The sequence below is a fragment of the Mycteria americana genome, chromosome 18, assembly GCF_035582795.1.
Source record: "Mycteria americana isolate JAX WOST 10 ecotype Jacksonville Zoo and Gardens chromosome 18, USCA_MyAme_1.0, whole genome shotgun sequence".
Taxonomy (NCBI): Eukaryota; Metazoa; Chordata; class Aves; order Ciconiiformes; family Ciconiidae; genus Mycteria; species Mycteria americana.
The window spans coordinates 9,885,091-9,904,881 of NC_134382.1; the positions used below are offsets into that span (position 1 = coordinate 9,885,091).

The window sequence follows — 19,791 nt, forward strand, 5'->3', positions numbered from 1 at the left end:
TGGTTTGGGCCCCACCTCATGGTTTCCTTTTTGCACAGCATAGGCATACTGCTTCCACACTAAGCTATAGGCTCCCATTGCACAGACGAAACACCAAACCATGCAGCGACTGGGTATATCAGCACTATCTCTGTGCTGCCCACTAAGTCTAGCTGTCCTTACAGGTGGTGAAGCTATATCCGTGACAGAGGGCAAAACCCTTCAGAGCATGTGAGATGTTGATCCCCATGCTGTCCAGCACGGATGAGGAAGAATGAGTGCTGAATCACTGCAATCACATTACCATCTTGGCTGTTGCCTCTAACCCTGACCTCCTACTTGTACATTGATCATTTCTTGATTAGTTCATGCTGCAGTGCTGTCTTTTCTGCACAAACATCCAGGAGTGTGAAAGATGATATTTAGTGGGCTCTTGTAGACACCCCTACTGAGAGATTATCTCCATGACTCTGCGTTGACAAACCGAGACACAGGGATCTGGAAGTCCAAGGTGAAGTCTGGAGTATAGCTGCCTGTGTGTCCCAGATAACAGGGTATTAATCACTGGATTGGATGTTTCATCTCTGTTAAGTCTCATCCTTCATATTATCTGTGTTCCCTGGGACAGAAAAACAGTTTACTTGGCATTTGTACTGCTCCACTCCCCTATATTGGTGCTGACCATTGCAAATCCACTAGATTATGACAAGGGCAGTTCCTTCCATTCAGGAGTGGGTCATCTGAGTGGTGTAACACATACGGTCCTTCACAAACACATTCCAAATGTTACTTTTGACTGATCTTTTTGACTGGCCCGTAAAAATAAGGCTACTTAATTGAACAGTAAGTGTTAAAGCTAATCAAATAACTAGCAAGGAAATACATGGTTATTATTCATAAACTGCAAGCTATTTGATTGCTTTCCTTCACTATGATTGGAACCCATGTGTTAGAATTACTTCAGTTTAGCCAGACAAAACACTTACTTTCTTCGCAAGGGGGAGTTTACATACGTCCACAATAATTTTAAAGAATACTGAATACTGCAATTTGCATTTTTCTCATAGCTTTCTTGGTCAGTTCTGTTTCACTACCTGAAACTTTCTACTTCTAATCTTGCTGTACCATGTTCAGTGCCATGTCCATTGCATATTTATCACGAGCTTCTCATCTTTCCCTTATTCTTGCAGCCTCACAAACAAACTAGAAAGCAGACACTGGAAAATCCCAAAACAGATAAATTAATGTATGCTACAGCTTGATGCCTCTCGCTTAAGTCTTGTTTTCAGCTTTTTAAGTTCAGTATTTTTATTAATTTTAAGACCATAGTCTGTGATTTTCCAGGCCTCTTCATAGTGCTGCATTTCAAAATTATATTGTGCAATCTTATGAAACGTTTTGGTTAAAATTTCACTGCCAGGGCCATTCATGATGCTGCACAATGCCGTAGATTCGTCTAACTGCAGTGCCTCAATATACTGCTTAACTGCTGCTTCTTCCTCAGACATTGACAATAGCAGGTGTCCTTTTGAGCAGTGATCCTCAACGCGTGTTTTAAGACTGTTACAGCCATGCTTCTGGATCACTTTCTCCATATCTTTTAAAGCTTTGTCATATTTTTTCAGGTGTGTAAGGCAAGCAGCCCTCTGTCGGAGATACCTTGGATGATCTTTGCTTGTCAAGATAGCCAGGGTGTAATAACCAAGAGCCTTCTCATAGCAATATTCTTTCATCAGCACATTTCCTTCTTGGGCTGCTACCTGTGGACAGAAAGTTGCTTAATATTAGTTATTAGAAGTGAAAAAAAAAAAAAAGAGTAAAATACCTAGTCTGGACTGGCCACAGGTAGACACAGACACTAAGAAATTTTGAATACTTTTTCAAATGTTGAAATTGCATCTAGTTGGAGAACATATAATTGGCGTATTTTTTGCATGCAGATATAAAAATAATCTCGGATCAATGGGCGCTTGCTGTTATCTCAAGAGTTTCTGAACCACTCTTCTTTGTTTCTGCATGTTTTGCTAAAACTTACTCAGAACACTTCTTCTGAAGTGGTTTACATTCCCTAGGAACAATACTAAACTGAAAACGGAATGGACCAAACTCTAAAAGTAAACAGTGTTCTCTTCATGAAACCGTATTTCTGCCATGGTCTGCTCTAACAGGTGACTATAAGGAAATTGCATCTTCTGGTCAATAGATAGTTAGTCCCAGGTACTACCCCATAAATATTTGCATGTGCTAATAATGAAGGTTGGCCTCTACTGAAGTTTACCCAAGCTATAGGAAAAAATGGCCAACTGATGGCTTTGCTAATCATTAATCTCAAGTGCAAGTGAACTATGTGCCCTTATCTGAAGGGAAAAACATCAAGAAAATAGAGAAGGCAGAAAGAGCCACATAATTTTTAGGTTCATAAAGGTCAATAAAGAAAACTCCATTAGAACTATTTGCCTCAAATGGATTTCTCATTATTTCCCTTTCTTGGTAATAAACAAAGCTTTTAACGTGCTGCAGCAGAGTGAATATTTAAGTTACAAACAAGATTGCCACCAGCAGCTTAGGTCTTACAGAAGGCTGAGCCAAACAAGCTGAGACTTCAAGCACAGGATAAATGTTTTCATCAGTCTCATTCCATGGGATACCACACATTGCCTTTGGATGCTTGTGGCTCCCCAAAATTCAGTTAGCCCAGCCACTGTCTCAGTAGCCACACTTGACAGCTGGCTGAGGTCTTTCAGTCTCTTTGTGTGCCTTGTCTTTTTATTTTGGTTGACTTAGATTAGAATTGATTGCTGTTTAACAAAACTAAGGAAAACAGGTTCTGGGCGAAATGGATCAATATTGCAGGTCAAGTCCGAGCACCTCATCTGAGACCAGTGGCATGAAATAATTTAGCCATTCCTAACAGTTTATGAAGAATTCTACCCCAGTTATTTTGCTATAAAGGAATGTGAAATCCTTTATGTAGTCATATATTAGAGTCTCTCAGCTTCCATGCATAGAAATAGAGATAGGATCTCTCCTCAAATAGTGTCAATCACTGGCTTTAATAGTTCTGGCCATAAATTGTAAGGCAGCCTGTCCAAAAACCTCTCAGATGTCTGTCTGTGTATATGTTTAAAGAGTAGCAAATTTAGTTTGTCCTTTCGAGTGTTTTTAAGGCAACTAGTCAATGCAAGTGTTTTCTCAGTGGCAGGATTTTAACAAGGGATCAAGGTGGAATTGCATCTGCATGTGACAAGCATCCAGACAAGAGAAGATTTTTTTTTTTTCCAAGAAATTCTAAAGTTATAGATCACATTGTTCTAAAGAGCATAGTGTGGTTCCTCAAAATACCTCGTGTTTGTATAGTTAAATTGTAATTTTCAGCCTTTAAAGTGCATTTGTTGTCTCAATGGCAGAAGAAAAATATAATTTTTGTTGTTTTCCTGAATGACTAATGTAATGCTGAACCTGCTAGCGTGCTAACCAGGATCATTTTCGTTTCCTGCACCACATAAGATATTGCCACTTACTAACTGAGCCGCTGCACATTTCTTCACATTTCACTGACAGTCCCCAAAGTAAGCAAGCCACAAGATTCTGGATTTCCTGCCATACTTGGAGGAAAAACGTGCATCTGAGAATAAATGATTCTCTCTCATTTTCACTGATGGAGTAAACATGGGTATTAGGCACCTGGATTCTTTTTTGGCTCTGCCTGACCGAAAGGAACTGAGCTGGGACCCATTTTTGGTGTATAATACAGCTGGATTACTTAGCAGCTTATTTGCACATCATCTTCTGAACAAAGATAAATATGAAAAGAAGACTTATGGAAAGAAGGTATAGGAGGTGCGTAGAAAGCCAGAAGGATATTGCACAACTGAGTTCAGCTGCTCTCTGCATGTGGCTTTTGAGAAGGACTTTTTTGCCATCAGCCTCATTGCAGGTGACTTTGGAAGGCCAAGAGTAAGCTATGTAGTCCATTCACAGACGAACTATAGTCAAACAGTTCAAACTTGCCACTAAAGATTTGATTATGGCTTCAGACTGAAATGATTCTGGTGCCATCTGGAAAGGGCTCGGCAGGCCCTAAGTGACTGGTGATCGGACTGCTTCCTGGGTTAGGTCTCTGTGTCCCTTTCTACCATCTAGCTACCTCACTGTGTGATAAAGGACTGAAAATACACATATTTTTGTTGCCGTTTTGGTTCCAGTCCCTAGTGACTAATCTTGTGTTGAAACTGAGCAGCTTCAATCCCTTAGAAAGAAAATGAGTGAGGAATTTAATGGACATGGAATTATGGCCAAGGGTTAGTCTCAGAGCAGTAAATACCAGAAGATGGATTGATAAGCATTGAGCTTTGGAAGAGGGTTAGACGTTTTCAGAACAGTTTGGAGCAAGTCTTTCCTTCTTTACCTGCAGACCCTATCTGGGGCATGTGGAATGGCAACTTCTACCTTGGACTGAGGGCCTAATTCTGACACGGACCATATAGCTGTTGAGACCATTTCTGTACGAGATGGCTCTGGATGTCCTACGGCATGTCAACAGCCAACAGAAAGCGCAGCTCTGAGGATCTCGGCAAGGAGCTTGCAATCAGTCATGCATTTAACCTTTGACATAGGAAACTGAAGGGTTGAAACTGCACTAGCAGCAAGCAAACTCCCTTCCTCTGACCTTTTGCAGTTTAATAAATCTTTCAGATTCCTATTCCCATGTGGCTCTCCCAGTTGTTTACAAATTTCTTAGCATGGGACCCCTTAGACTATAAATAATGGAAGAATTTTATTGCTTTGTTTTTCATGAAAAAAATCAGTACATCAAGGAGCTCTCCTTCCTCCACCCTTTCCTATTCGGCTTATGTAGAATTATTTTTAGCTTTTCAGACCAGACTCCAGGATAATGATGACACATTTCTATAATGCCTGTAATCTCCAAACGCTCTAAAACAATGTGGCAGTAATACTTTTGTGCATGGAGTGCTGAGACTAAGGGCTGAGTGTAAACCACTAAACTCTCCTTTGCTTCGGTCTCCTTATTTGTGAAATGGAGGTAACAGAAAGAACACCCTCCCCTAGAATGTAGTTAGGAGCCATGGCAAAATAAGGCCATCATTGGGGTTTTTGGCACTAATTCTGTCTGTAAGCTTTTTCGATTTTACTGAGATCTTCCTTTCACACACAAACTGGAATAACCTTGCAGGCAAAAGGAAGTGCTACTGGAAAATCCTCTGAGACACCGCACAGGTGAATTAACCAACTCCGTCCCCACTCCAGCAAAGTACATACTTATCCCCTTGTCACAAAATACATATAAAAACAAATTTTGTGATTCTGGGCTATTCAGTAATAAAAGTAATCACACTCAGTAAATCTTTGAAGATCAGAGAATACGGAAAGACTCCCAGGTGCTTGAGTCCAAATGTTTACTCAGTTGAACAAAAGCACAAGATTACAGATTAAAAAAAAAAAATTACTCTATTTTACTTCTAACACTGGTATTGAGTTCCAGTCTTGAAATCACTCCAGCCACCCCTATTCTCTCAAGTGGCGGAGAAATCTTTCATGATAAATAAGCGACCAGTAAGGGGTTTTATTCCACACTCTGTTCCACAGCTGCCAAAAAAAGACAGAAATAAAGTGCCTCTCCCATTTTAAAGGTTTCACTAATCTGTGGCACCAGTGAGTTCCTAATACATCAGTGCAGTTTAAGTTGTACAAAAATTAGCGTGGAAAAAATTAGGGTTTTTTTCCTCCTCTCTTTTTTCTTATTGACAGCATAAGAAAATCCCTCCTGTGTTTTCTCGGAAAGCAGCATGGATGGACTTAGCTGTGAGACTTCCATACAGAATGCGTGATGTGGCAGCGAGGGAAATTCAGCTGTAAAACATATCTTCATTTATAGACACTTCCTTAGGGCCTCCATAGACACATTCTTGATTGTACTTTTTATCAACTTTATATAGTGAAAAATTGCAAATTGGCTCTAAAATCTTCAAACTCTTCCCCATAAGACTGAACTTTTTCCATTATTCAGAAGAGAGGGGCTCTTTTCTTTGTAATGGGGTATATTTAGGGACCAGTAAATTAATACTTGTTTACTTATATCCTCCTGCTGTTTTGCTAAAATACATACAAAGTACTCCTCTCAAGATGCATTAAGTATATCAGCATGTTGTTTGTTTTATAACCTGGGAGAAAGCATAACAATATAGCTTCTCACCAGGGCGCACACAATCTACAAATTGAATAAAAGGAAGCAAACTGATTCTCAGAACACGGAGCTTCTGGGTAATCAGAATTGCAGATGCTTGAGTGAATGTTAAAACTCCTCACCATCAATCTGACCTTGTCCTGTCTTCTTATTGGAGATGCTTTCTCAGAGCTGGATGCACTTTGGGGGAGAAACTTTAAAAAAATACTGAAAAATACATAGTTGGGTGGACTAGAGCAATGTGGCATTTTTGTGTCAAACAGTTTTAGCTAAGAAAACCAATACCAACCTCAAAGGCTAGTAATTTTATAAAAAATGAATATATTTAAATTTCTAAATGTTGCACAAAAGAGCAAAAAGGATTGAAGCATTTAATGTGACTGAAACAGAACCTTCAGTTTCATCAAGAAAATGAACAAAACATGAATTCCCCTTCCCCAGAAGCCAGCTATGAGCACCATGTAACTCATACAGAGTACAATACTTTCCATCTTGTTAAATCTCTAGCTGCTGCTCCTCACATCCCCTGCATTTTAGCATTGGGATTAAAGAGGTCTCACGCTAGGGAGACCAACAAGAAATTCCCCCAAGTGGTAAGAAGTGGTAATGGTGAATTATTAGAGACTGAAGCAAGGTCACTGCAATGAAAGAAGTTTGGATTCAACTCCCTACTCTGGCTGAAGTGAAGGCCAATTTGTTCCTTGTTCATCTGATAAATGGTCTTCCCACACACTTCTGTTCAAAACAAGGCAGGGAAAATCTCTGCAGCCTAATTTTGCTTCAAAAAAGGATTGTACCTGAGAGAGATGCTGCTGTTGCTTAGCATCTACGAAGTTCAGGAGAAACTCCAACTCCCTTTCATCTTTCTTAGCTAGGATGCTGAATGAGTGAGCTGCCACTGGCATGTTCCTCCGCTTCAGCTGCAGCACAGCTAGTCTTGCACTAGCAAAATCGTCAGCAAGAGAGTGGCCAAATGCTTCCTGAAGGTGATCAAGGGCCTCTTCAAACCTTCCTGTTGGTTAACATCAGTACAAGCTATATAACCCATTCCATGTGGAGAAACAGATATCAAGAAAACTTACTAAAGCAGGATTTAGATAGCCTGTCCACAGTCTACACCTAAGGGTATTAATTACTTCACACCCTTTCCCAAAATATTTGCAAACTTCTCTTGAAAAGTACTATACAACAATATGCTTGCCATTTAACATTTGCTTTCTTTTTATTCACTTAGTCTGATCAGCTGTGTAAAAGAATGGGAACTTACCATTTGCAATCAAAACATCTGTGTAGAAGATGTGATACTGTGCATCCTTGCAAATTTTAATTAGTGCTTTTGCAATCATGAGAAGATCCCTGAGGGTTTCTTCTTTTGAAAGGTCTTTAGTAGCAACAAGCTCAGTTAACACAGTCCTGCCGTGCTGAAGAAGCCATTGAGTGATCAACCCTTGGGCTTCATGCTTTAAAGACAGGATTGCTGGGATCACTACTCCTGCCTCCACCTTTAGTGCCGAGATCAAATCTTGCACTGCCTCCTATGTAAAAACAAGGCCAAAAAATGAAATGGTAGCAATAACTATGTATTGATAATTTGTTCTTTCAGGTGCTTTCAGTTCTCTGCTGTCCCACAGGTCAGCTGCACACCTTTGGAAGCTCTTAGCTCTTCCCTGTCCTTGTGCCGCATCTTGTCCATTTGCAAAGCTGATAGAAGAGCATAAAGACAGGTTTGAATGACTATTTACAAAGCGTTTTGAACTCCTCAGATTATAACTGAAAAAAATTCTTACAGCAACAAGACATGCTGTGAAAGAACAAGTGCAAGCAGGATTTGGCTCAGCCAGGATAAACCAGCACAAGTCCACACACCCCATTGGAGATGCACCATTTCCAATTCACTGTAGGATTGGTGTCATATGCAGGTAAAGTGTAAGACTATTGACCATCTTAGAAGCAGATAAACCATGCAAACATCAGACATGATTTCCAGGCAATGATACACTGCAATCTCCAAAGTAACACTAACTGCACACATAAGCTTTTCACAGATGATGGAGAGGGACGCAGTAAACCTTGAAACTGTTCTTTCTTTTTCCTCTTGTTGTTGCTATATTTCATCTAACACAACATCATGTCATGAAAATGTGAGATCAAATACAGGGGAGGGTTTGCAGCACTGCAAATCAATGCATAGCAGTGATAATGAATATGATCTATGATTAAGGTTTAGTCTTCCTCTCTCTAGACTTGGGAAAGCAAATCAATAATGTCAAGCCAAAACAAGAGCCTTCACTGACCAAATTCTGTGAGAAACTCTTTTGATTTCAGTGAGTCCCTGACAAAGCCTGTGCTACCTTACGCTGATATTGCTTAACATTGTCAGAAAAATCACCAGCAAATCAGTATAGTGATAATACCTTCTGCTGCTTCAGAGTAAGGTAAATGAATCCTCGTCCACTCAGAGCTTGCACGTTCCTAGGGTCCTCCTTTAGGATGGCATTATAATCAAAAATAGCAGTTTTCTTCTGACCAAGGTGCCCATAACATCGAGCCCTGATGAGAAGGCAATCTTCAGCATAACCACCTGGAGGAGAGAAATGCAGCCATGCTTACTTGAAAGGTCTCAAGTCTACTGCTCTAAAACAGGGTGCAGTAAATCCCAGTGTGTGCAGACCGCTAAGCCTCACTGAAGGGCTTCAAAGCGGCTAAGTGAAAATGATGCAGCAGACCTATACGTTGCGTTATGGAGACTGCAGGAATGAAAAGTAAGCATCACTTTATTCAGAGCTGGGGCAAGGTTGGAAGAAGAGGGGTGTGCTGGATGGAGGCAAATGTGCTATGGTAAAGAACTGCGATCCACAGATGTTACTGGAAGAAGAATAAGGAGGGTGCTGGAAAGGATATCCAAGGATATCCATATGAAGCTATAGAAAAATTCCATTTTGGCTGAGGATATCTGATGAAGTACAATGAGGGTACTTAAGCGGTAGTTTCCTTTATTTTTGTTGCCAGTGGAACTCCTGTCGCATACAGTTCTGAGTTGAAAGGAAAAAAAGAATCTCTGTCAGGTTGGTTTCCAAAATACAGTACTGAATCAGTTAAGTGTCCTGCTGAGGCTAGCAGAATTCTGTCAAAGAATGAATTTTCACTGGTGAAGTCTTGAAAGTGTCTTCTGCTGTGTATTACAAAGACAAGGCTAGTCTGATGTTCTAGGTCTTGCGGTGTACATGTCAATGCCATTCTGCAGGGAAATGGTGAGTTGTGGTTCAGTGTTGCTGCTCAGGTCTGGACTTCAATGTTTAGCTTTGCTTCAAAATTCCTATCTAAGCTCAGAAAAAGCACTCAATTTCTTTTTATGTCATCATCTAACTTGGGAAACACATCTTTCATGGCTGGTTGGGATAATTTCAATGTATTTGACACAAGCTACAGAAATATTAATGGGACATAGAGACAAAGCAGTTTGGGTGTTATGCTAACCTAATACCAATGTCAGCCTAAAAGCCAGCCGGCCCACCCACCAATGTGAATATGAATGTGAACCTGGTCTTTCTCTCTGTGACATAAAGCTAGCCATGTTTCTCACTTATGGATGGCTGACAGCAGAAACCAGTGTATCTTCATACTTGCTCTATAGGCCACCAAGGAACAGGCAAGCCTGGACCAATAAAAAAGTCTGGGCTGCAGTATGCACAAAAAACCTTTTCAGGGCATATATTTTGCTACTAAGGTGAATTTTTCAAAAAAGAAAGATTCTGCACGTTATAAACAGAAGAACCAGTTCTGGAAATAGCTAAAAAGAAGTATATATATTTATAGTTACAGAGAGAAAAAAAAAATCGAATACTCATTTACAGAAAGAACAGGCACTTTGCTGAGAGTAGTTGTACGGCTGCAATTTGATTTATAACTGTAACTGTCCTACTGTGACTCAACTCTAACTTTCCAGACAGGAACAGGAACCGCACTGTGCCAGGCACACCAAAAACACAGGCCCCACTTCAAAGAGTCTTCAGTCTAGTTAAACATGCCAAAAGAACATTGTAATAAAAAATTGAATGAGTGGAAAAGGTAACAGAATGAAAATCATAAAATCCCATTGCTCAACTAGCTCAAAAGCTTCCTGGTTTCTAATATAAACAAATGCCCATGTCGATCAACACTGTCTCTCCTCAAATATCCATGACTGCTTTTCTGATTGCCTCAAGGTCTCAGCAAGAGTGGTTCTCCTCAGGAACAGCCAAAGGAAGCAAAAGGAGTGGCACTTAACCTTCCCACGCAGGCAATTTTTTTTTCTACCTTCTCCGGGATACCTGGACTCAGCCAGCTGACAGTACAGAGAAATTCCATGTTTGCCAGTTGTCATGAAACTACTTCTATCAATTTTTGAGGAGGTCTGGAAAGCTTTGGCCTTTGTTATTCTGCTCTAAGGTCTTGCATGGATTTTCACAGGCACCTCTAAAAGACAGCATTGTGGTGCTGCTCTGGAAAGCAGCAAAAGGAAGATGAGGCAATTGTAAAAGGGAACGTCTTCATATCTCCACATCTATCCCTCCACCACACCCTTCTCCAAAGACATCATTAATGTGCAACAACTGGAGGCAACCTACCAATGATATGACTATCATCTCAGGATCTGAGCTGGATTAGGATCCAATTGATTAGAAGGAATCCCTGCAGATTTTCGTACAATGGAATAGGAGCAGCACCAACGAGAGAAGAAAGCTCTAAGAGGAAGATATGTGAGGACGGAGGCACAAGGCCATTTGGCTGTTTTAATAAAGTGGAGTCAGAAGGTACACATTGTTTTGGATAAAACAGTAATCCAGACGGGACTGACTAATTTACTGCCACACTTAATATACACTGGGATTTGCGATACTAAGATTCTTTTTCCTCTGCTTTCAAATAAGTGCTGCCCAAATAAACACATATAGTTGACAATTAAAATCACGGTCCATTCATTCACTGGTTGCAGAGCATATATCCTTCTGCCATCCACATGCTCCTTCCTTTCAAGGCGATTTCGATAAGGATCTTAATTTGCCCAGGGTTGCAATCAATAACTGTTGCAATCCAACACTGGATGATAAATCATCAGTGCCACTGTAAATATTTTTTCACAGGGAGGTCAGCAAATGCAGCGTCTTGCACAGCTGCCTGCAGAGATGAGCCAGCAGACAGGCTCCTAGCAATTCTTTTACAGTAATGAGGCTTTTTCTCTCTCCTGATATGCTCCAAAACTTCTGTACCAAAGGTTATTATCACTCTGGAGCTCTATCAATTGGCTCCCATAAAGACAATATCTATTTCCTAACAAGCATCTGTTCTAGCAGGTGGGGAGTTGATAAGCTGGAATGCATGGGCTGTGAAATGGAACCATCTCAAAGCAATTAACAGGGTTTTTTTCCATTTTTATAAACCAATCTCTCTTCTTCTCAATGCTGCTGTCATAATATTTGCTCAGAGTGAAAGGCAGATTTCCATACAAACATGGCTTACTTGGAACATGCTAACATGCATTTCCATGTTAGCCTGATCTCTCTCCTTAGGAAAAGCTAGGAGAATGATGCATGTAAGTGGGTGCATTCACTCTTTTGCACTGAAACTATGTGTTCATTGGTCTGTTGGAACAAGAAGGCAGGTTGTTTGCTGCAATGACTGTATTTACAGCCTGTTCATTCTAATGAAACAGGAGGTACCAAATAAATTTCATTGGTAGGAAGGTTTTCAGGGTTCTAGCTGATGTAACAAACTAAGGCTGAAACAGGGGAGCCTTCTACTTCTACACTGCGCATCTAAAATGGGCTGAAGCTAGCTCTGTTTCAGTAGCTTTTCCAAATTACTTACCAGCTAGCATCTCCTCTAAAAGTTACACAAAACAAATAGGATGAAGGCTTCTTCTTTCTTCTGAAAGGGGGGGGGATTTCCTTCACCTAGACGATTTTGTGAAGTGTCCCCGCATTCACACTCTTTCAAGGGCTAACATCTCACAGGGACCAAATTCCCCTCTCATTTATTACAAGTTTGGCTTTGATCTCTTTAAGAAACAATTATATTGTATTTTCAAAGGAGCTCTCATCTCTTTCTAGATCAAATTTAATTTTCTGGCGAAATTCAGATTTCCAAAAATATGGTCATCCAACCCAGTAGTTGGACAACAGGATAAAAAATCCCTAGTTTCTCTTGACATTACCAGGCTTCAGGCTTACCTCAGTCACCTGTGTGCAGAGTTACTTACTGAAAAATGAAGTTTTATAGAAGGAAAAGTAATTCTGTAGGATTTCCTTGAGACTTTTCCCTGTATTTTGAGCGTGTATATGTTGCTCTGATAAAACAGCCTCCCTACATTAAGTACAGAAGAATCCCCCAGCCATTCTGCTTTTCCTTTACCAATGGAAGAACAGCATTACACTGCTTATCCTAAAAGGGTCTTTTTTTAAACCACAGTAAAGAAGGAAAGCATGGCACATAAAAAGGAAAATAATCTAATGGCTCTGAGAAGATAGCACTGCTAACATGAAAACATAGTTTGTTCAACAGCACAGCTGTACTTGTGAGAAAATCTGTGACCAAACGGATTTTCAGACCATACAGAAAAAAATTATGGTTACAGATCAATTTGTCCAGTCCAATTACTCAGAAGCAACCTACAGCAACTGAACAGTAATTGCAGTCTGATGTTTGGTAGCAGGTCTACCATAACAAAAGACTGTAAAGTGTAAAGAAGACATACATTGTGTTTCCTGTACATGCTGCACATTACTTTTCTGGAGCAGGAAAAACAGGGAAATTATTAAATTGGAAATTTCAAGCCACCAGCTGGAAATAGATGGGTTCAGAATGTTAAAGATCTTTTCCAAGTTATGAAGGAATTGTGGGTTCTTTCTGTTGATATGACCCAGTAAGGGTGGTTTATGCCTGAACTTAACTTTTAGCATGTGAACAATGCAATTTAAAATAATCCTCAGCTGTGCTCCTGGAGCATTTCATGTGCTAAACAACAGAACAAAATCACATGTTGGGTCTTCTGGACGGGTGAAGAAAAGGGGCTGATGTCCCTGTAGAACTGAACTGGACCCTTGCAACCCGTTTCAAGGAGTTCACAAGCTACTTACGGGACAGTAAGAACTGCAGTCACTGTTTAATTGCACTATTTAATGGTGCAGATGAGTTACTACTTTAAACAAATTTTGTCCTGCTCTTCACCTGCCTTTGTAAGTCTACTCTTTCAATCTTCTCATTGGGGAAATAACAGATGAGAATTGGTTGGACATGCTTGCCTACCCAGTGATCTGATTTCCCATAGAAGTAAATCTCCTATCAGTATTTTGACAACCCTACCTGAAGCAATGATGGCAAAGGAAAGGTAGGCAATGGCCTCTTTGATGTCAGCATCCTCCTGTTTGTCCTTCAAGATGGTCAGTGCTCTGAAATGGCAGTGAGTTTGCATCAACTTCCGGTCTTCATCTTTGAAAATGTCCATGATTGGCAGGAGGCAGGAGGTATCTCCAATTCTGATCACTTTCTTTAGCAGCTTAAGAACGTGAGAGAAAAAGGCAGAGGAGAAAGATTGGCTTGAAAAGATAAATTAAGTCATGCTAAAGCTGGAAATATTACTGTCTGGTGAGACAAGTACGCTCTTACCCAGTGCTTCCCCATGTTTCACTGGGGCTTCAGCCAGCCACAGCCAAGGACCACGAATCTCTTTTACTTAACTCCTCAGCTGGCCCTAGTGTAAATGCATGCTGGAGAAAACATTACTTCTTATCGTGTCTCACCACTGCAGCTGTGGAAACCATCCTGGGGAAATACTAATGCTGCTTTGCTTACTTTGGGCAGCATCTGTTCCAGACTGGCAGTTAACTGTTTTTGTAAATACAGCTGAACCACAGGATGACTGCCCCAAAGAGAGAAAGTTTCTGTGGAACAGAAGGATTCCAGACACCCTTTTGACTGTAAAATAGAAACCAGTGAATTAATGGAAAATCAGTGAAGTGCTGTGCCTTTCTTTCAGTATTGCTCTTGGGAATCTGGAAAAAGTATGGATTAAAATCCCCAAACTACTGTCCTCCTGGAAAAGAATCTTGCCTGACATACGTATCTTTGCCTCCATTCACTAGAGTGAGAATCGCCAAGCACTTTTTTACTACATTTCCTAAGGAAAAGAATCAAAAAGTGTTTCCTCCAGTAAAGCAAATGAGCTTAGCAGGTACTCAACATTCAAATCTGAGCCAGAGAAGCCAGGACAAGAACAAAGTTATCCTGATGCACCAGACATGTCCATTGAACTTATTACTTTCTCTATTTTATTAATAGATACAAGTGTCTGGGTGCTGACAGGCAAGTAGGACAAAAACATCTTGAAGATAAATTTTCGGTGACATATATGTTCCATCTAGAAGTTGTAGCAGAAGCTGCAGATAGGAATCCAACTTCCAAGGGCAACACGTGAACTCTAATAAAGTAATGTCATTCATTAACAGCCTTCCCAAAGGCAGCAAGTTATACAAACCTTTTATTTTTCATAGGGACTAATGAAATGGTGACAATAAAACATTTCTCTTTATTGCTAGTAGAATTTATATCAGATTTTTAAAAATGCAATAGTTCCCTCTGATGGCAGAACCTGGTAATTCAGCCTTGTAGTCTTTGGTAGGAGAATCAACATGTTGGAATCTTTTTCATGGTTTCAAGCACAAGTCATCAGCCACTAAAGAAAGAAAACTGCAGACTGATATTTGAGCTTCTGGTTTTGTTTCTTTCCCCACCCTCCCCCACAATGCTTCATTAGGATAATCAGTTAGGTAGTAATTCTGCCTTCTTTTCTCTAGGGGAAAATTACCAATCCCATCAAAATTGTCACCAGGGGCAGGATGCTCAGCCATGCTCTGCCTAGTTAAAGTCTCTGATGAAAAATGCCATTAAATAACATGTGATGGATGGGCTGTATTTAGCTAGGAGTCCTTGTGTGGCCTGTGCTACAGACAGAAAGTCCTACTCGTGAGGCCTGTATTTACCAGTTTCCCACCATTCCTCAGAAATGTCTTGAAACACAGGTTGGGGTAGGTGCAGCCCCACTGGAAAACCCCTCAGAGGTTGTGTGATGGGGTGGGTTCCAACTTTGCACCATGTGATGAGGTGGCCTCACAGTGCAGCTTGTACCCAGAGCCTTACAGTTGTCATGTAACACTGAGGAGCACGAGACAAGCAGAGCACTGTGCTGGGAAACTGAAAGCCCTTGGACCATCCTCTGGCAAGCCTATGTCTCTGAAGTGGTCCCCCTTAAGTTCTGCCAGGCATCTCCTGTATCAGCCAAAAGGGTTATTAACCCTCTTCACCATACTATCACCGATCACTCTCTCATTCTGTCTGCCAGCCAGGTGCTCCTTACCTGGTTGCCATCATACAAGAAACCTTTCTTCAGTTGTAGAAGCGCGAGTCTAGCCAGGATGGGAGATCTTTGTGGATTTCTGGAGAGTGCTAGTAAGAGGAGCTTGTGAGCTTCTTCTACACAGCCCATTTGGTACAGGGCATCAGCACAAAGGATCCGTGATTCTTCATCAGAAGCATCCAGCTCCTCCAAGAGAGAAGCCAGCTGGTAAACCCCAGGGGCATCTCTGGAGGAAAAAAAAAATAAAGAAAAAGGGAAAGATCACCTTCAAGGAAAAAATACTAATGAGAGTAATGGAGCCTCTTTGTCTCACCTGGAAGCTAAGAAGCTGATTATCAGTCCAGTATCAAAATGGATGATATCCATTTTGATATCATCCATATTTTTTACCATATCCAGCACCATAGATATCTCTGCCACTTAATTCCATAATCATAATCCCTCTTTATAAAAACACATTCTTAAGCAGTTGTGGCTCTAAAGAAAGGTTAACAAATAATGGTTCATATCTGTGGTTGCAGCTGGTTCACCACAATGGGAAAAGGAAAAAGTAACAGTGATAGTGAAAAAAAAAAAAAGATTGCCATTTCTAATGAACAGCTGTGTGTTAGAATTTGCATGGACTTGGAGAACTGTGTTAATAGGTAGCTTCTTGTTCCAGAAGCAGTGAAGAAGATGAGCAATCTTTTCTGACCTTTAGAAAGATGATTTTAAGTATTAAAACCTCAGAGTCCCTCTGTTACACCTTGTTCTACCTTCAAACTCATGTTTTAATGGATTTCGCTGGAATAGTTGGTGTTCCTGTCTCAGATCTCCTAGCCTTAAATATGACATTAATAAAGTTAGCATTGAAAAAAGAATTTGGATTGCCAGCACCAAGTACGTGCATAGCAGCACCTCAGCTCTGCCTTGGAAGGGCACTTTCTAGGGCCTTGGTACGTCACGGCCCACCAAATCCTTCAGTTCAGAGCTGAGAGTGAAAGGAGCCAGCTAGCACCAACGAATCTGTTTTCTTATGGGTGTATCTACTCCTTTAGAGGAGAAATCTCCGTCATATTCCCCCTAGCATTTTGTGTGCTCCTAGCTTAGCCCAACTGGTATATCATGGATTAACTTCCATGATAGGAAGATTGAGCTGATCTGGCTACGTGGATCCTATCGCATTCTGACATACCAGCAAAACAATATTTTGCTGGAATAACCACAACTATGCAGTTTTATTTCAACCTGTTATGTTAATTAGGAACTTTAAAAGGGTGTATATCCTATTCTCAGTTATCTGAAGCAAGTACCCTCTCTACTACTCAAGCCGCTCTCTTTCTGTTAGGAATCTGCACAGCCCTGGTTCTTTTTCTGCCCACAGACTGAACTGCCTCCAGGGTACCTCTTCCTCTGGAGCATCTTCTGTCCTTCTTCTTGGAGAACTTTTAGCAGCAGTCCTCTTTGGTTCCATGGCACATAGGACTTGATTGTGAAGATGGTTTCTTCCAGCTTTAACTGGCAAGCTGTGATATAATCCAGGGCTGTCAAGTAATGGCTGCCACCAGAAATCCGGATAAGTCCACGACCACATAAGGCTTTAATACAGCTGTTAGGATGTGGGGAATCATGCTCAATGACCTTTTGAAAGTCCTGCAGGGCTTGCTGATGGTCATGAGCATGGAGGGAGCAGAATCCTCGCAATGCTAAGAGAGTATTGTAGTAAGTTTTCTGCTCTGCTGCCAAGAGGTGGTCACAGATATCCAGGGCAGTTCTGATGTGTCCGTGCAGGAGATGGCAGTCTGCTAGCCGAACACTGAGCTCACGTTTGGACCCTGGGGAGATCTGAAGGAGGAACTGGACTGTCTGGATGACAGAAGGGAGCAGTTCAGTACCATGATTGCCTCTGAGTTCCGTCCGAGTACGCACAGCCTCCTTGTATGCTGCAAACTTCACCTCCAGGACAGTTCTAGCTTGTTCTTCTATCCTCTCAGTGTCATGTGGTGAGAAAAGCTCTTCAAAGTGTTTCATTGCCTGGGCAGGGGTTGCTGCAAAGGCTTCTGCTAAATCCTGCATCATTTCCTGCATCCGTCCACCCAAGAAGAAATATGCAGCAGCCCGTTCCAAGAGCAGACCCAAAGCTTTCTCATCTCTGAGATTATCATCATCAGCAAAGCCCTTGAGGGCCTTGCTACAAACTGCCACACACTCCTCAAATTTGCTTTTCTTAAAGAGGTAAGCTGCCTGCACCCTGCAAACCCAGATATCATCCGGTGCTACTGCAGACAGGAAGTCATAGCAGTTGCCCAGCCATTGGTCCAAGGAACTGCAGTCTGGGCTTTCCTTCTGATACGTTGAGAGATAATTAGAGAAGGCCTGGATGACCTGTGGCAGGTGTTCCCTTTGCCTAGTACACACATAGGCCACTGCCTCAGCCCGATGCATCACAAACGCTTGGATATAGTCTGCAACTCCCTTCCTAACTTGTGTCCCTGACAGCACCCATGCCAACGCCCTCAGCAGCAGCAGTTCCATTGAATACTTTGGGTTAGTCTTCAGCAGGGTATTGCATTTACTCACCACCTCCTCTGAGCATCCTCGCCTGAGCAGGGTCTCCAGTTTATATACTGAGGATACCACATTGTTGGGACTTAGGGTGGAGAGAAAGATGGCAGCTATTCCCACACTGAGGGAGACAACGGCCAAGTTCTTGCTCTGGATCTTGGGAATCTGATTCTTGCCTTTGCACCACATCTCCAGGGTAGCTATCACTTTCTCCCAGAGCCCTTTGTCCAAGGAGTTCACTTTCTGGACTGCTGTGGGGGCATTGCAGCTGAAGGCAGCCATGTAGAAAGCAGTGGCTATTGGTAACTCCTGCTGGGCGAGGTGGTGGTCCCCTTCTTTGCAGAGGAGTGCAGCAAGCTCCTGAGGTGACATTTTCTGCACTTGTATCTTCACCAAGCAGCATCACACACGTAATGTGGCTAGTGCCTGTAAAACAGAAAATCAGCAACGTGAGGGGCTGTGGAGCCCAGGGTTTTTTTTGCTTGGGGGGCAGCTTTCCAACTGACAGACACAAGCAAGCCTAGGTCCTGTGAAAAGCCAGTGTTTTGTCACTGACAGGCTTCCCGGGGAGCAAAGCCACAAGAAGAAACGCTACAGAGGTTCTTAGTCCACAACCACATAACACTGGCCAGAAAGCAGCCACACAACCTTGTCAGTGTTCCCTATCCCATTGACTGTCCAGGTCGTGGGGCTGGAGGGCCTACCGGGCTCTGTCCTCCCTGGCTGAGATGTCGGTTTGATAAATTTTTAATCATCACACGGTACATCAGTGCTGGTGGTGGACAAGGAGGAGACAGAATAGCACCTTGATACTTTGCCCACGACTTGCCTTTCCTCCTTTGCCTTGGAGAGGCAGGAAAGGGAGAAGAAAATTCGCACCTTCTCCCTGTTTCTACCCCAGGAGCCGGTGGTAAAGATGGGGTTGAGCGCAAGGACCCGAGCTCCGGAGCCTGTCCCTCGGCCCCACACACCTGGGTCTAGCCCTCCCGGTGAGGGCCCTCAGGAGCGCTGGGGATCCCAGGCGGGGCGCGGCTGCGCGCCGGGCGCCGCCAGCGCAGGGCGGGGAGCGCGGGTACCTGAGAGCGGGCGGCCGCGGGAGCTGCTGGACGCCGCCGAGCGGGCTGGGGGCCGCCGCGCCCTGCGATGGGCCCCAGCGCGGCCTGCTCCCGCCGGCCAGCTCCTGAGGCGCGGCGAGGCGAGGCGAGCTGAGGTGAGGCGAGGCGAGGCGAGGCAGCTGTGGACGGGACGGGACGGGACGGGACGGGACGGAAAGCAGGGCCGGGCAGCCAGGCGCCCCGTTGCCTGGAGACCGCAAACACTGCCCCGGCTCCGCTACCGGCGGGCGGGCAGGGGAGCGGGCAGCCGGCGCAGGCCTGTCCGGCAGGGAGCCATGCCGCCTGCCTGACGGCGCCGGGGGCTGTCTCCCCCTGCGGCCCCGCAGCGGGGGCGGCCTGTGAGGAAGCCGGGGCTGCGGCTGCTCGGGCCGCGCGGGGCCGTACCGCGCGTTTCTGCCCCGGGGTGGCCGGCCCCGGCCCCGGCCCCGCTGGGCTGGCGGGCTTCGCCGGGCGGTTCGGGATGGGCTGCTTTGACTTTGCTTGCTCTTGTCTTTCCTTCTGAAGAGACCGTACTGGCTGCCAAGGGCATGGCGCTGGGAGGGGGTGGCCGAGAAAGG

General features: G+C 43.1%; 1 protein-coding gene and 1 long non-coding RNA gene across 2 annotated transcripts in view; one reads left to right on the top strand and one right to left on the bottom strand.

The window, feature by feature from the left end:
* The window catches only part of LOC142418502 (uncharacterized), a 46,520-nt gene extending 40,325 nt beyond the window's left edge, over positions 1-6,195 (top strand). The window contains exon 3 of the long non-coding RNA XR_012778309.1: positions 5,749-6,195. This is a non-coding gene — a long non-coding RNA (uncharacterized LOC142418502). The remainder of the gene's footprint in view (positions 1-5,748) is intronic.
* TTC34 (tetratricopeptide repeat domain 34) lies at positions 1,221-18,491 on the bottom strand. The gene is made up of 8 exons (XM_075520420.1): positions 18,183-18,491; positions 16,960-17,765; positions 15,576-15,801; positions 13,526-13,718; positions 8,599-8,765; positions 7,452-7,719; positions 6,982-7,196; positions 1,221-1,739 (listed from the first exon to the last, which is right to left on the bottom strand). The coding sequence occupies exons 1-8, from the start codon at positions 18,489-18,491 to the stop codon at positions 1,221-1,223; spliced, it is 2,703 nt and encodes a 900-aa protein (XP_075376535.1).
* Between the last annotated feature and the right edge of the window lie 1,300 nt (positions 18,492-19,791).